Source organism: Lissotriton helveticus, chromosome 10, assembly GCF_964261635.1.
Source record: "Lissotriton helveticus chromosome 10, aLisHel1.1, whole genome shotgun sequence".
NCBI classification, from domain to species: Eukaryota; Metazoa; Chordata; class Amphibia; order Caudata; family Salamandridae; genus Lissotriton; species Lissotriton helveticus.
Genome location: NC_136071.1, coordinates 1,131,810,437 through 1,131,826,090, shown reverse-complemented (window position 1 = coordinate 1,131,826,090; position 15,654 = coordinate 1,131,810,437). Strand labels below are relative to the sequence as shown.

The 15,654-nt window shown below is 41.0% G+C and overlaps 1 protein-coding gene across 2 annotated transcripts in view; it reads right to left on the bottom strand.

Moving 5' to 3' along the window:
• The window catches only part of OSBPL10 (oxysterol binding protein like 10), a 784,850-nt gene that overhangs the window by 237,207 nt on the left and 531,989 nt on the right, over window positions 1–15,654 (bottom strand). For both annotated transcript variants that reach the window (XM_078663937.1, XM_078663936.1), the window contains one exon: window positions 2,844–2,995. In XM_078663937.1, the coding sequence (XP_078520063.1) occupies window positions 2,844–2,995 (152 nt within the window). The remainder of the gene's footprint in view (window positions 1–2,843; window positions 2,996–15,654) is intronic.

Sequence of the window (15,654 nt, the reverse complement as noted above, 5' to 3'; positions counted from 1 at the left end):
ATACTAGCACAAACCTCTTCTTATAGATTGAAAGGAGAGCCAATCAAATTGCCGACACAGCATGTTGTTTCGGCAATATGGCTGGCCACCCTTTCAACCTACAGTCGTAAACGGCTAGAGATATGGCACATTATAGCAAAGGACTAGAAGGAGGTCGAATTGGAGCTAGCAGGGAAAATTATATCTTTTATCAAAAATCTAGATGCAGGGGAAAAATGTAGAAAACTTTAAATTGTAGGAAACTAGCAAACAAATGATGGCATGGTACTTTGTGGCAAACTGTAGCAAGAGACTGCAGGCAACGCATATTGTAACAAACTGTAGCAAAGTCTTGTGAAAATTGTATTTAACTATAGGAAACGACTGGATACAAGAACAACTGTAGCAAAGAGTAACAAAGGGCGAAAGGTATCTGTGCAAATAACTGAAGGCAGAGAAAATTGTAGCAGTCTAAGAAAAGGAATGGAGGCAGGTCAAAGTGTAGCAAATTGTAGCAAAGTGATAGAGTTGGGACACCTTGCAGCAAACTGCAAAGAACTGGAGGTAGACAAATTATATCAAACTGTAGCCAAGAGCTGAACAACCTAACTTTGGGTGCGGATAGGAACATAGAGACAGAAGTACATAACAAGCATTGGTAAAGCCCAATTGGTTTCACATTCTATTTGCCGAAGCAGGTGAATCAGCTTCTCCAATGCTTATTTGCTTTGGCCTAATGTATGGCCAGATGCATTTCAGGGTAGCCATCCGGAAGTGCGGACACACCAGTTATCCAAGTATAAAAAAAAATGCAATTACAAAACAGCCATCATGCGTATGTATGCATGCACACAAACTTGCGGCCATCTTGTAACGATTTTTGTAATTGCTAGGTTAAAGGAACATGTAAAGACGGACGTCCATGTATCTACATTCATAGGCAAGCATAGGCAGCCTTCTTGAAATATTTTTTAGCAAGCTATAACCAAAACCATTTGCAAGACAGCTGGCGGGGTACATGCACGCGTGCTCACACACAATGTTCGTTTTGTGATTATTTTGTGCTATACTTTTACATTTTTCTTTCCAAAAGGGCTGGTGGCCATTTTAAAAAAAAGAGTGAAAAAAACAAGTATGAGCAGGATGCAGGCGGCAGGGTAAATGAGCACAGCGGGGAAATAACCACCTCAGCGAAGGGGTTAAAGGGGTCAAGACAGAAGGCAAAGCAAGTGGAAAACTACAACTTTTGCTGAATCCAGGAAACGCTGCAGATGAGATCCCAGTAAATAATAACATGTCACTTCATTTTCTTTTAGTCAGGGTGGTCTAGGACTTTATTACTGTTGGTGACTGAATACAACCGCCTTATCCGGAAGAAAGTGCCAAAACCCAACAAATGGACTCTTGTTAAGAAATGCAGAGCACCTGAAAGAAAACATTTCATTTTACTAAGGGTTTTAAAAATTCTTGCATCTAAGCTGTCGTCATTTGCTCCAGACAACAAAATCAATCCACCTGTGTAGATTTACACAGCCTGCTAACACATCAAGACAGCCTCAAACGTTCAAACTCTGCTGGGCGCTCTCCGTGAGTCGCAGTATCAGCGAAGGGGAAAAAAACAAGCTGAATGTGATTGATTAGATGTCAATCTCTCCAAACGTTCCTGTCAGCGAGAAGCGCTGTACATTGTAAACAGAATGTGGCGTCCGTCTTTGCTATCGTACAAGCACGTCTCTTCTAGGTGGCATAGCGTCAAAACATCACCTGAGCCGAGAGCGATTTGACTGATACAGTTATTTTTAAAATGCACTGGGGAGAGGGGTTGTGTCAGTCAGGGACAAAAACTTAAACATGTTTATGCCTCATCATCTACTAGGAGACGTTTAGTGGCTCTCATGCATATAGATATATAAATATGCTTTAATTAAATGATAGTGCGAGTATGAACTGTCTGTGTGGTAAAAGCGATTTCTTGGTTCATTCCATGGACAGAGATGGGTCTGAGTCTCATTGCACACACCTGTCTTTGCAGCTGGTGGCAGTGCCTAATTTGTAAAAAAAAAAAAAAAAAAGAAAGAAATAAGTGCCAGGGCCCTCTTCAGGAGGTTACTGCATCTTGCACCACCCGTTGCCCCTGCCAGCGCTGCCAACAATGGTGCCAACATGACAACTAACTGTCACACTTTTACAAGTGTGACAATTCAGAATCTCCCAGGCCCACAAAGCTATACGAATGGCTTGGGTAGATCGTCTTAGTCATTTTTGATGTATATTAAATTAAAAACTACTGTGCTCATCTCCAAATTTGACAGACAGTGACACCATGTGGTACACAGTCAGAACTGCTGGTGTTGATTATTAAGTGCAGATGCTGCGCATCGGAAAACACCAGCTCAAATTAAGCAATAGCGGCTTTCCTTCTTCTAGTTAAGCAGTGGGTACATGTTGATGTTGAAGACCAAAAGATAAAAGACTGAGCCCTGAAGACACTGTGAGACACTTTCCTACTTGTGGGCTCAACAGACCGTATTATGATAATCACAGAACAGACTAATCATAGTGAACGTACTGTACACTAATAAAAAAAGCAGTAAAACAAAAAGCAATGTGTTTGTGATGTGTGGGAGGTGGTGGTGTAGGTTTACCAAACCTAGTTCCTCAACAATACAGTGGAGGAGAAATTAGAAAATTCTTGTCACCAGTTTATACGTAAGAGTAGTGAACAACTTAGGTGATGTGGTGAATAGGTGACTGAATGAGTCGGTGTGCGGAGTGAGCCTTCCAATGAGTGGCACTACCGCACTGTGGATCAAACCAACTATTGGCTATGGTGAGTTGTATGTACTATTTTCCCGTGAACTTACCACTAAAACGTCCCGCAGTTCTTGGTCATCATGGATCACAGTCGGCACGGTGGGCCATGTCATGTTGGCACTGGTGGCAGTTGGCAAGGTGGTGAGTCCTCCGTTCCGCACATGCTCAGTTGACTGCGATTTTGGCCATCCTAGGATGTTTTCTGAAAGAAACACATGGATTTTTTGCATTATTGGAACTTCAGCTATAGGTAGAATGATGTTCTCTATTGTAGTGTGTCCACACATTATTTTACATTTGTGCACCTTTGACTTAAGGGCCTGAATACTCATTGCTACTGCTGAGCGCTCTTATGGAATTACTCACATAACTATATCACAATGTACTACTTATCTTTTATTCATTTTTAGTGTATAACAGCGTTTTCTTTTCATTTACTTTCATATGTATTTTCTCATATAAGACTGTAATAATTCACATGACATTCTTCACATGCTGTTTCACATATGACAAGTCCACCTCACGGTTCTCCTGCAAAACAATACAAAAGGGGAGACTTGAGGTCCCAGAGAGGTGCATGTGCTTGAACCAACAGAGTTATTTTTTCCAAGAACACTGGCTGATGACCTAGATAGGCTCTCAAAGACAGGACCTGGCAGTGTGAGCTAAGGGTTGTCCGCCCTTACCGAAACAGTATGTTATGTTCTATTCCACCTTCACCATAGCTGACCTTTTCAGTGCTTTTTTGTGTTATCAGAGACCCAGTAGTACACGGAATTATCACAAAACTCATTTCATCTAATTTAATTTTATAATTTTTAGGTTTTGCATTTGATATGTCCATGTTGACACTGTAGCTGTGATATGTGTCACTATAATTTGGCATATATTCTGCATAGCATGGTTTCTTCTAAAGGCCTCTACTAGCTCAGAAGTTTATTATGCAAGTTAGTTCTAGGGAAATTATAAGGGAATCAGACACAGATTTACCTGTTGCTTTTGACAGTTTCTTCAGATCCTAGAATATATCATTTTCCAGGTAAGTTTGGGAGAGGTTCATGGGTCATCTATCCTCATTTTAAGATGGTATACCTGCACTGCCTGGGGGCCACCCTGACTTCACTTCTCTGAACGCCCAACATACATCAGTGGAGATTCTGTGGCTCTGCCAAAGGGTTGGAAAAAAGCTGGAGTTAACTTACTCCTTGCTTTGGCCTTTCAAGGGGTAGGCAAGTGCTACATAAATGACAATACAATACTGTACACTTAGCGGTGGAGGTTCTGCCTCGTGATCTGATCTACCACTATGTATAGCGGAGTCATGTCCGCGACAGTCCACCATGGAAATGTTCGCAACACTTTCAGTATAAGATAAATGCAGTGTCTGTGAGATACAGGGAAACACCCTCCAACATGTTATAGGGAGAACATATAAAAGCACTGCAGTGTACCACTGCTGTAGCGGTACATTTCAGGGCCCACATTTGGTGGCAGACATGCCACTTTCCAAGGCAGCGGCAGGCGGTACATCCACAAAGTTTCACCCTTCCATGTACCTACTTCCATGGCAAGAAATTTGGTAGAGAAACCTATGTACCTTTTATCCTGTATATGAGTGGACCCAAAAGGGGTGAAATATTGTACTGCACCGGCTAAATACCATAACCCCAGAGTGAGGTATTTACCTAGAGTGGTAAATACCACCTGTTCAGGTTTTTCAGGTGGAAATGTGGCATAACATGTGAAATCGGTATTTAACTTGAAGAATTGATGGCCAGATGTAGAACAGTGTTAGAGATACTGTTTGCGAATCCCAATGGGGTCGCAAATTGGATGGCTCATGCATATTAATGAGGCTGTCGCAATTTGCGACCACATTGGGAATGGCTGCCACTCACAGGGATGGTGGCCTGCTGGGGTCAGCAGACCACCCTGTCTGGGACTGCTTTGTCAATAAAGCAGTTTTTTAAAAAAATGCAGCACGTTTTCCTTAAAGGAAAACTGGATGAATTTAAAAACAAAAGAAATGAAACGTTTTTGTTTGATTTTTTAAGGGCAAGTAGTGGTCCCTGGGACCACTGCCTGCTCTTAAAAAATGTTTGCGCACCCATTCACTAAGGGGAAGGGGTTCCCTGGGGGACCCTTCCCATTTTGCAAATGGTTTTCCACCCTCTTGTGATAGACTGCAAGTGTTTTGCAACCACAAATGCGGTTGTAAAAAATTCTTACATAGGGTTCAGAGTCGCGATTAGGAGGGAACGCCCCTTCCTAATACCGAGTCGCTAACCCTGTTTCGCGAGTCGCTATTACATTAGCGACTCGCAAAATAGGTTGGTACATTGTGCTACCATTTTTTGCAGTCGCAAAAAGGCAAAGTGCCCCTCTGCATCTACACAAAACAGTCATACATCTGGCCCTCTGTCTTTTGCTAATACATTTCGTAAAGTTTGACCCACAAAAATATCTAACAAAGGCCAGGTATCTTATAACTATGGTACAATTCAGTCATAATTATGATGCCTCTGCAAACTTGTTTGTGCGGGGATTGGGGTATAACCACCAGCCATGATAAGGACCTAAGTAGAGAAATCAAAATTAGCAGAAGTGTTCTCTACTGATTCCTAATAGTACGGAAAGAAGCTGCATCAGATCTAAATCAGACCAATATCAGAGTTACTACAGGATCTGTTTGTTCTGTAAATAGAGAATGGCTAATTTTACCACTTTCATCTTCATCAAAATTCATGCCAAAGTGGTCTGAACCAATATGGGGTCTCAGTTTGGTCACAGCGGCCTCTCCTTCCAGTAAAGGCACTACTAGTGGTATGGGAAAGCACCCCTCCCTTTTCCTCTGCAATGTAGGGAGGGATAAGAGAGACACTCAACACTACAGACAGGCTCCTCACACAGGAGATGGTATGGCCCACACCATTGAAAAGCTGGAGTTACGGAGCCAGGGCCACCTCACTCCACGTTATCACAAACATGGCTTTCCCTTTCATGTCGTTGGTATCATTTGCGTTAGTCTCATTAGTGGAACAGAAGCAAGCCAAGAATACATACACAGGAGGCAATATGTTACAACACAAGAGACCAGTACTGGAGACTGTTGCCTGTGATGGTATGGAATGAGGTGGTCACTCTAGACGTGAGAGACTGAGATGCCAGATAGTTCCATGGATGCCGACTCCAACTCAGTGTTTTCTTTTTTAAATCATTCTTACAGGTGTGCTAGTTTGAATAGTTCAATACAAGAAAAAAAAGCAATACAACTCCCAGAATGCACTGCTTCAGTGAATTATAGCAGAGGCAATGACAGCTGCAGGGGCCTGGGAAGTTTAGCAATATCCTCCTTAGGACAGGCTAGAAAGGGCACTGCTCCAAGCCCTGGGGACTCTCAATTGATCCCCACTTTAGTGACAGTCTTTTGTGATGGTCTCCATAGAGAGAGCCTCCAGACCGGGGAGGGAGAGGAGGGGAGGAGGAGGGGGAGTGAGAGGGAGAGGGAGAGGGAGAGTGAGAGAGAGAGAGAGAGAGAGAGAGAGAGAGAGAGACCTTCAGAGAACCAGAAGGTGTTTTCCCTGCCACCCAGGGGACTACATCTAGGGAGTGATTTACTCCTGTAACTGAAATGCTACTAATGGGCATGCAGCACTGATTGTGCCACCACCTTAAGTAGTCCTTTAAAGTATTTCTCTGACCTGTAATTGTAGCCTGTGTGTTCAGTTTTAAACTGCCATTTTGACCTGCCAAAATAAACCTTTTTAGAGGCACAAAACTGCCTTTTTAATATATACACGTCACCCCTAGGTTAGGCCCTAAACAGCCCACAGGGCAGGCAGGGTGCATTGTATTTTAAAAGTAGTACATGCCATTTTACGTTTTACATATCCTAGTAGAGAAACACTCTTACATTTGTTTTCCCTTCTGCAATGCCTGCTTCTCAAATGGGAAAACATTTCAGTTGCTTTATTACATTTAAGAAGGTGTAACTCTCAAATGGGAGCAGGCAAACATTTCTTTGATTGGTGTATTTGGAATTGTAATGCAAACTCCTCTTTTATGGCAAAGTCGGACTTTGAATTACAATTTTGATAATGCCACTTTCAGAAAGTTGGCAGTTTCCTGCCCTAGCCATTTAGCGATTGCAGTCTGTCTCTGGGTCACATGACTGGGTGTCGTTGGCAGTTGGTCATTGGGCATTTCCCCTAGGCAGCCACACACAATCGAGAGCGTCAGTGTCCCTGGATGAACCGTTACTGGCAAGATGGGGGGGCTGGGTTAGGCACGGCCCCACTTAAACCTGAATAGGCTTTCTTCACACAAAGGATTGCATACCCCCTGTGGTTAATCTGGAGTCACTCACAGCGGAGCCGCGTATGGGGCAAGAAGGAGCGAATCTCTCCTGCAGATCGTAGCAGCTTGGCACGATAACCCCTACGTTAAGAGGCTCACAAGGCATTCCAGATGGTCTAAACAAGTTTTGCAAGTGGCAGAAACCATCGACTTTCATGTTGTAGGTATATTTAGCCTGCATCACATTGCACTTTTCTATAATATCATAATTTTTTTGTAGAGATACGTGAGTAGGGTAGGGGATTTGTGCACCCCGTCCTAAAGAAGGAGTTCACACTCCGGAACATGTTGACGCAGACAGGAGGTAATGCACATTATATTGCATAAATACCTCCAACTTCACGTTTTTAGTAGTACCAGCCCGGGGGCCCATTAAAAATTATTTTCTGTCCACCCCACGAGCCAGGTCCTTTTTAATTTTTACAATCATATCAAATCTTTATTTCGGTTTAGTAACCATAAAAGATATACAAACACACATATAAAAGATTAAGCACGTATTAAACTTATCCAGGCCCATTTTCTCAAAATTGTCATCCAAGTGCATTTGCGAGTTAAAATAATAAATACTTTTTTTAGTCTAAAATAGATTCATAAAATAATACTATCTAGGCATTACAAAAGATTTCATAACGACACACTAATAAATAGAATAGTTAATCCCATCGCAGTACATGATCTCACTTAATGAATAGGCAATCTTATTAATTCCCATCTTACTTCTTCAACTGAATTACATTAAAACTTAAAGCCCATTCGCCTTCTTACAATATCAACAAGGAACAGATACCTACTTACACTAAAAACAATTGATTGGGTTGTATCTGTTCTAAGAATTCTTTCTGCTTCCCAAAAATGCACAAACCCAAACAGACAACAGATGGGTTTTATCCATTTTTTCCTTGGTTGTGAGTAGGCAGGACAGAAAAATAATATATGTGCTTCATCCTCTTTAGCATTTGTACAGCACAATTCACATTTGAATAAATCATCCTTTACTAGGGTACCCTTCTTACACAACCATCTCGAGGTATTTGATTTAACCTGTAGAACACCGTAACGACATTTTAAATATAGTGTCTTTGCTAAAGTTGGTAGAATCTCATCCATGAATGGCTTAAATCTACACTCCATCTTCACGGTGAGAAACTTTAGAGATAGCGACCCCAGAGATGAATTTTTACTATCACTCACTTGATAACCCCACCACTCACGCACATTATTATTTTTTGAAACCCTCACATGCACCACACATAGATACAAAAGTAAGTGCTCCCGCGTAGCCGTAGGTCGCAGCACGCTGCATCCCATAGAGGGTTGCGAAGACCCCAATGATGAAGCATGACACCAAGGGTCCTTTTGGTATGTGAGGGGTATTTTACACACACTGTGTGCTCCCCACCACAGTAGGGAACACTCTCTATTCACAGTTGGATTCCTATTGTTTATGCATGTACGGATAGGGAGAACGAATCCAAAAACTCTCTCTCACTCCTGCCCTAGCCATTTAGTGATTGCAGTCTGTCTCTGGGTCACATGACTGGGTGTAGTTGGCAGTTGGTCCTTGGGCATTTCCCCTAGGCAGCCACACACAATCGAGAGCTTCAGTGTCCCTGGATGAGCCGTTACTGGCAAGATGGGAGGGCTGGGTTAGGCACAGCCCCACTTAAACCTGAATAGGCTTTCTTCACACAAAGGATTGCATACCCCTTGTGGTCAATCTGGAGTCAAGGCAGGCAGGAATCATGTACACTCTAAAAGGAAACCCCGAATAGCTTCTCCCACTTCAAAGGAGGCACTGTGTATAAATAATGGACCTAAGGAACCAACTCTTCAGTACATTCCTAGAATTGTGGATGCTACAGAAGAAGGACTGCTATGCTGCAAGGCTGCCAGAACGACTGCCATTCTGCTGCCCTGCTTGCCAAGAAGGAAGATTGGATCTACACCCTTCATCAAAGGCGGAAGTGACCACAATGGTCAACCCGCTGACCACCTGTTCTAAGCTGCTGAGACAGAACTTAACTAACATAACTGCACTCCTTCAGGTGCATGTGTCTTCCCTAGCTCCCCGGATAAGATCATTTGGCTTCTCACTCACTTCGTATGCCAATAACACACAAATTGTTGCATCTCTTTCCAACCAGGACACAGACACAGGCAACAGATTGTGTAACTGTATGTGGGCCATCAGCACTTGGACAAGCAATCACTACCTAAATTTGAACTCAGGAAAAATGGAACTTATTCTATTTGGAAATAAAACTTCCTTCTGGTCACCATCATGGTGGCCAGATGAACTAGGCCCTCTGCCCTCACTGGTGAAGAAAGCCAAAAACCTGGGTGTCCAAATGGATAACAAACTCTCCTTTGGAGACCAAGTAAACTCAGTCAAAGCCTCCATCATTCTCACCCTAAGGATGATTAAAAGGATTCTCTGGTTCATTTCGTATGAATCATAAAAAACAGTAGTGACTTCACTGGTCCTTTCAAAATTGGATTACTGTAATGGACTTTACTTAAATTTACTGCAGCAACACCTTAACAAATTACAAATGCTGCAAAACGCTGTGGTTAGACTTCTATTCAGTATACCTAATTTCAAGTCCGTCACATGTGGGACATTCGTAAATTGCAATGGTTCCCAGTGAGGCATCGCTGTTATGTTATGTTATGTTATGTTAAAACGGGTCTTTTATAGCGCACGGCTACTCCTAGGAGTGTCCCGGCGCTTTGGCAAAGAACCCGAAAGGAAAAGGGAGACGGGGCAGATACAGGGCAGATCAGAAAAATCAATGGGTAAAAAGCCAAGTCTTCAGCTCCTTCCTAAAAACCAGTAGATTACTGATTTTCCTGAGGGAGACGGGCAGTGAATTCCAGCAGTGAGGCGCCAGGCATCGGAAGGACCGTCCTCCAATTCTAGCGCGCCTGATGGAAGGGACAGAGGCTGATCTCAAAGTTATAGAAGGCACGTAAAAAATGATGCGCCTCCTAATATATCTGGCCCCTACATGGTGTAGCGCCTTAAAGGCAAGAGTTAGTGCTTTAAAAATAATCCTTTTTGAGACAGGGAGCCAATGGAGCTTTTTAAGCAGCTCTACGGCACTCACTCTTCTCTGAAGGCCATAAATGGCTCTTGCAGCGGAGTTCTGCACCACCTGAAGGCGCGCCAGTAGAAACTTTGGCAGACCCAGGTAGAGCACATTCGCATAGTCTAAGCGAGAGCCTATCAATGCCTGCACTGTAATCTTTCTATGCTCCAGAGATAGAATTGGTAGGAATTTCCTTAGCATTTTCAAAATGCCAAAGCATTTCCCTGAGAGTTCCCGAATCTGAGGCCCAAAAGAAAGGCCATCATCGATCTGGAAGCCGAGGTTCTTTGCTTTGGATGAAGTGTCAGCTGGAGGATACATGTCCGGAGGCCACCAGGCCTTCCATCTAGGATCAGGAGGGCAGCCAAATAAAAGCAGTTCCGATTTATCGGAATTACATTTCAGACTGTGCTGTTTAAACCAGTCAAAGACCGCCCCCAGACAGCTTCTGATCCGCATGTCATCAAAGTCAGAGTCCTTTGCGCAGATGAAAAGAAGCTGGGTGTCATCAGCATAGGATACGATCTGGGCACCAAAAGACTCCGCCACCGCCGCCAGAGGGGCCATATAGATATTAAAAAGGGTGGGGCTCAAAATAGAGCCCTGCGGCACCCCCACCTCCAATGGCGGCACAGCGGCGGAGAAAGGTGGCGCCCAGAATCGCATCTAATTTAAGCTACTTTGTGCAGCCTTCAGGGCCCTCTACAATACAGGTCCCCACCACCTTAGGCAGAACCTTAAATGGATGAACCGAACAGAACACTTCGCTCCTTGGGAGCTAAAATCCTTGTAGGTTCCAAATTCAAGAGAACCAACCAGGGTGGTAGAAGTTTCATCATTGATACTGCCAGGGCATGGAACTCATTGTCTTTCCATATAGATCCTAATCTGCTTACTTTCAGAAAGGAGTTGAAAACATGATTTTTAAATATATAAAAGAAAAAATTAATATTAAATTAATTAAATAAAAAAATCCTAACAAATAAACTTTAGTTTATAAAAGTTAAACATATATAATTCATATATATATATATATATATATATATATATATATATATATATATATATATATTGTACATATATCTACATACTAAAAGTTATTAAACGAATAATTTAAATGTACATTATAATTAAAAAATAATATATAAACAAATATATATATATATATACATATACCATTAATATAAAATCATTATAAAATATACCATTGTAATTAAAGAGAAAAATGAACTTAATATGCATTACATTTAGTAAACAATATTTACACATAATAAATATTAATAATTAAAAATATAATTTTAAATAAAAACATAATATAAATTTTACCAGCATAAAATACATTATAAAATATAAAACATAATAAATATACCAGTCCCACTACAGTTTATACAAAACATGCAAACTATTAAAATAAATATATTAAAAATGTACTACTCCCAAGTCACACAAAGCAAAAATAATAAACCTGGGTAAAATGTACAAATCTCCTCAAAAAAATGCAACAGTAGCAAAAGTGCTGGATTGTGGATAGGTAATATTTACTGTACCCATTCCAGCCAGTACAACGGTAGGAAAACTGTTGGAGTGCAAAGGGGTAACATTTAGTATTCCCACTCCAATCACTATAATAGTAGGGAAAGTGTTAGATTGTGGAGGGGTAAATTTTACTATTCCCACACCAAAGAGTGTAACAGTAGGGAAAGTGTTGGATTTGCGGAGGGGTAAAATTACTAATCTCACTCCACTCAGTATAAAAGTAGGGAAAGTGTAGGATTCTGGAGGGTTCAAATTAAGTATTCCCACTCCAATCAGTGCAACATTAGGGAAAGTGTTGGATTGAGGAGGTACAATTTAATATTCCCACTCCAGTCAGTACAAAAGCAAGGAAACTGTTGGATTCTGGAGGGATAAAATGTACTATTCCCACTGCAATAAGAACAACAGTTGGGAAAGTGTTGCATAGCGGAGGAGTAACATGTACTATTCTCACTCCAATAAGTACAACAGTAGGGAAAGTGTTGGATAGCGGAGCGGTAAAATCTCCTATTCCCACTCCAATAAGTGCAACAGTAGGGAAAGTATTGGTTAGTGGGGGGTAGCGGGGTTAAATTGACTATTCCCACTGCAATAAGTGTAACAGTATGGAAAGTGTTGGAAAGTGTAGGAGTAAAATGTACTATTCCCACTCCAGTCAGTACAACAGTAGGGAAAGTGTTGGAATGCGGAGGGTTAAAATTTACTATTCCGACTTCAAAAAAATACAACAGTAGGGAAAGTCTTGGATGGTGCACACCAACCAAAAATAAATTATATTTACAATCTTTAAATAGCTAAAAAATCTAGACATAGATATTTACAATAATTCATTGGATCAATAAAAAATAAAAAAAACTTAATTACTGCATGGCATATTATTTCTAACAGTCCACACAATTCCATTTAAGTATGTTTTGTAATTTGGGCCATAAACTTAAGCTAGTTGGACGTAAAGTAAAACCATTTATATTACAATCATTCATTTTTATACTCCTTCTTCCCCATCAGTAATTATTAACGAGTTAGCCTTGGGAACATAAGTTCATTTAGAATTTAAGTCCTGCTTTAGCTCTTATGAGACTCACGTTAAATAAAAACCTACTTGTGCTAAAAACTATTTTTTGGGATGTATCAGTTTTCAGTATTCTTTCTGCCTCTGTGCATATTATAATGTTCAAGTTAAGGCAAATTGGTTTGATCCATTTATTCCTTGCTTTGCCATATGCACTGCAGAAGAATAAAACATGCAAATTGTTCTCTTTTGGTGCATTCTTACATAGTTCACACCAATCATTGTTGTTTTTATTCCTATTTACTGCTCAATTCGATGAATTTGCATTAATGTTTAGTACACCATACCTAAACTTCTTATATAGGGCTTTAGCCAATGGAGGACGTATCTCATCCATAAACATTTCAAAGCTGGCTGTTTCCTTATATTAAAGAAACTTTGATGTCAATATACCATTATTTGCACCACACATCAAGGTATTTTGGATGTAAGACCAAAAAGTGGCTTTTAGAAGTATTTTACTACACCTAGACAATTGTGTCGGTGCTTCCCAAAAATGAGACCTAGTTCTTTGAACCAGAAGTAAATATGTTTTACCCACGGAGTACCCCTACCTTTATCGATTTCTAAAATCTCTTGGAGATCCTCTTTGTAACTGGACAATTCAAGGGTTGTCCAGAGTCGCACCTAAAATAAAAGGGGTCTTAATACTGTGTGGTAATCCAAACGATTGGTATTCAAGTCCATCAGAATGGGTATCAGTGGTGTTCTTACTGGCAACCCTAACACCCTCCTTATGAACTTGTTTTCTCCCAGTTCAAAGGTCTTTCTACAATGTGTTCCCCAAATTTCGGCACCGTATAATGCGGCTTCTTGTACTTTGTACTTATACACTTCCAAGGCAAGGGTTATTGCTTTTGAGGTGCTAGCCCCATGCATTTTTATTATTGGGAAAACATTTTGAACTTGGGCAATTTAATTTTTTTCCAGCTGCTGTTTCCAGGACAACTGTGCATCCAATGTTATCCCTAAATAATTAAAACAATGTACGTACTCTAGCTTTTGGCCCCTAATAGATAGATTCTGCTTAAAAGTCTTGTGTAAGTTTATGGCCATGTACTTTGTTTTGCCAACATTTCTCTCAAGGCCCTTTTCATTGCAATATATATCAAATAAATTCAGTAAGGATTGTAGACCTTTAGGGGTTTGAGATATTAGAATGGTGTCGTCAGCAAATAAAAGGTCTGGCATTGAATCTCCCCCCCCCCCCCAGCTTAGGAGAATCATGTGCACAGCCCAATAGATAACTAGGGATGTCATTAACATAGAGAGAAAATAATGTGGGTGCCAGCACACACCCTTGACATACACCCAGTCTGACACAAATTGCTTCTGTTAATTCGCCCCTGAGGCCCCATCTCACTTTTTCGAAATTGTCCTCATGGAGTCTTATTATTTGGTTCAATATCTCGATGGGAACACCCTGTGTTTTTAAGCAGTCCCAGAGCAAATTTCGAGGCACAAGATCAAAGTCAGCCTTAAGGTCTATAAAAGTTATATATAAATGGCCCTTTCTTATATTTATATATTTCCAGCATAAACATAAAAATCTAAAAACCTGATCGATTGTGCTCGTTTTATTCTAAATCCCGCCTGGAATTTTCATCGAGCCAATCGTTTAATCTCCCTAAAATATGTCTGGAGTAAATTTTTTGTAAAATATGGAATAAACTGATTGGTCGATAATTTCCGTGATCATCACGATTACCTTTCTTAAAAATTGTCACAATTTCCGCCCCTTTCCATGTTTCCGGTATTGGCGAACCACCCGCTATTGTGTTACAAAGATAATTAATATAGGGACCCCAAACACCGTCATCATGTTTTAATAAACCCCCCGGGATTTTGTCAGGCCCTAGGGCTTTGCCTGGTTTAACAGCTCTTATTACTAAGAGTGTTTCTTTCAAGCTAAAGTGCAGGATATTTGTATTTGGACTAAGGACCACTAATGTTGGGCCCGGTGATTCAACCGTTTGATTGTCGGCATGAAGTTATGAAAAATGCTTCTCCCAAGTATTTGCATCTAAGAAAAGGTCTTTAGTATCCCTACTTGTCTTACTACCCTTGGCTATTATACGCCAGAACCCTTCTTGGTCTTTAGATTTGGCTGCTTCAATTAATGCTGTCCAAGTATCGTCCTCCCACTCTTTGCTTGTTCTTGGACTTGCTTATATTTAATTCTCTTTATTCTCGTATCTATTACATTATTCTTTTTTATTGCCAGTAGGAGATCAGCTTTTGTCTCTCTGCACTCTTTATTATACCAATGGTTGGCACCTGTTTTTTGCTCTAGTTCCTACTCTGCCTTGTAATCCTGGTATTTTACTTAATATAGGTACCAGTGCCTCCTGCAACTGAGAATGTGCGGCCATTATCGGAAATACCACTTCTGAGACGTCTAGATGTGTCTGGATAATATCGGAAAAGGAGTTATATATTTGTAACATGGATCCCACATTGGCTAATATATTTGGTCACATTAAGGTGCGACGATTATTACTTACCATGCTACCATCAGCTAGGGTCATTATTTCCTCCTTATTCTCAGCTTCACCAATAAAGAGGTCTGGTTTTACTGACAAGTGCAAGGGTCGATGGTCACGGTCAGATCTAGCCTCTATCGTCATATCTAATATATTTGGCCAAAAATTAACAATGAAAGGTGGCCACCTGAGCTGGATCTTCCGATGGCTCCGCCCCCCATCACTGCCTAATGCATGCGGAAACTCCATGAAACAGCAGCCAGCATCATCCTCGACTTCCCCAAAGAGACATATATCACCCCTCACCTCAAGAAACTCCATT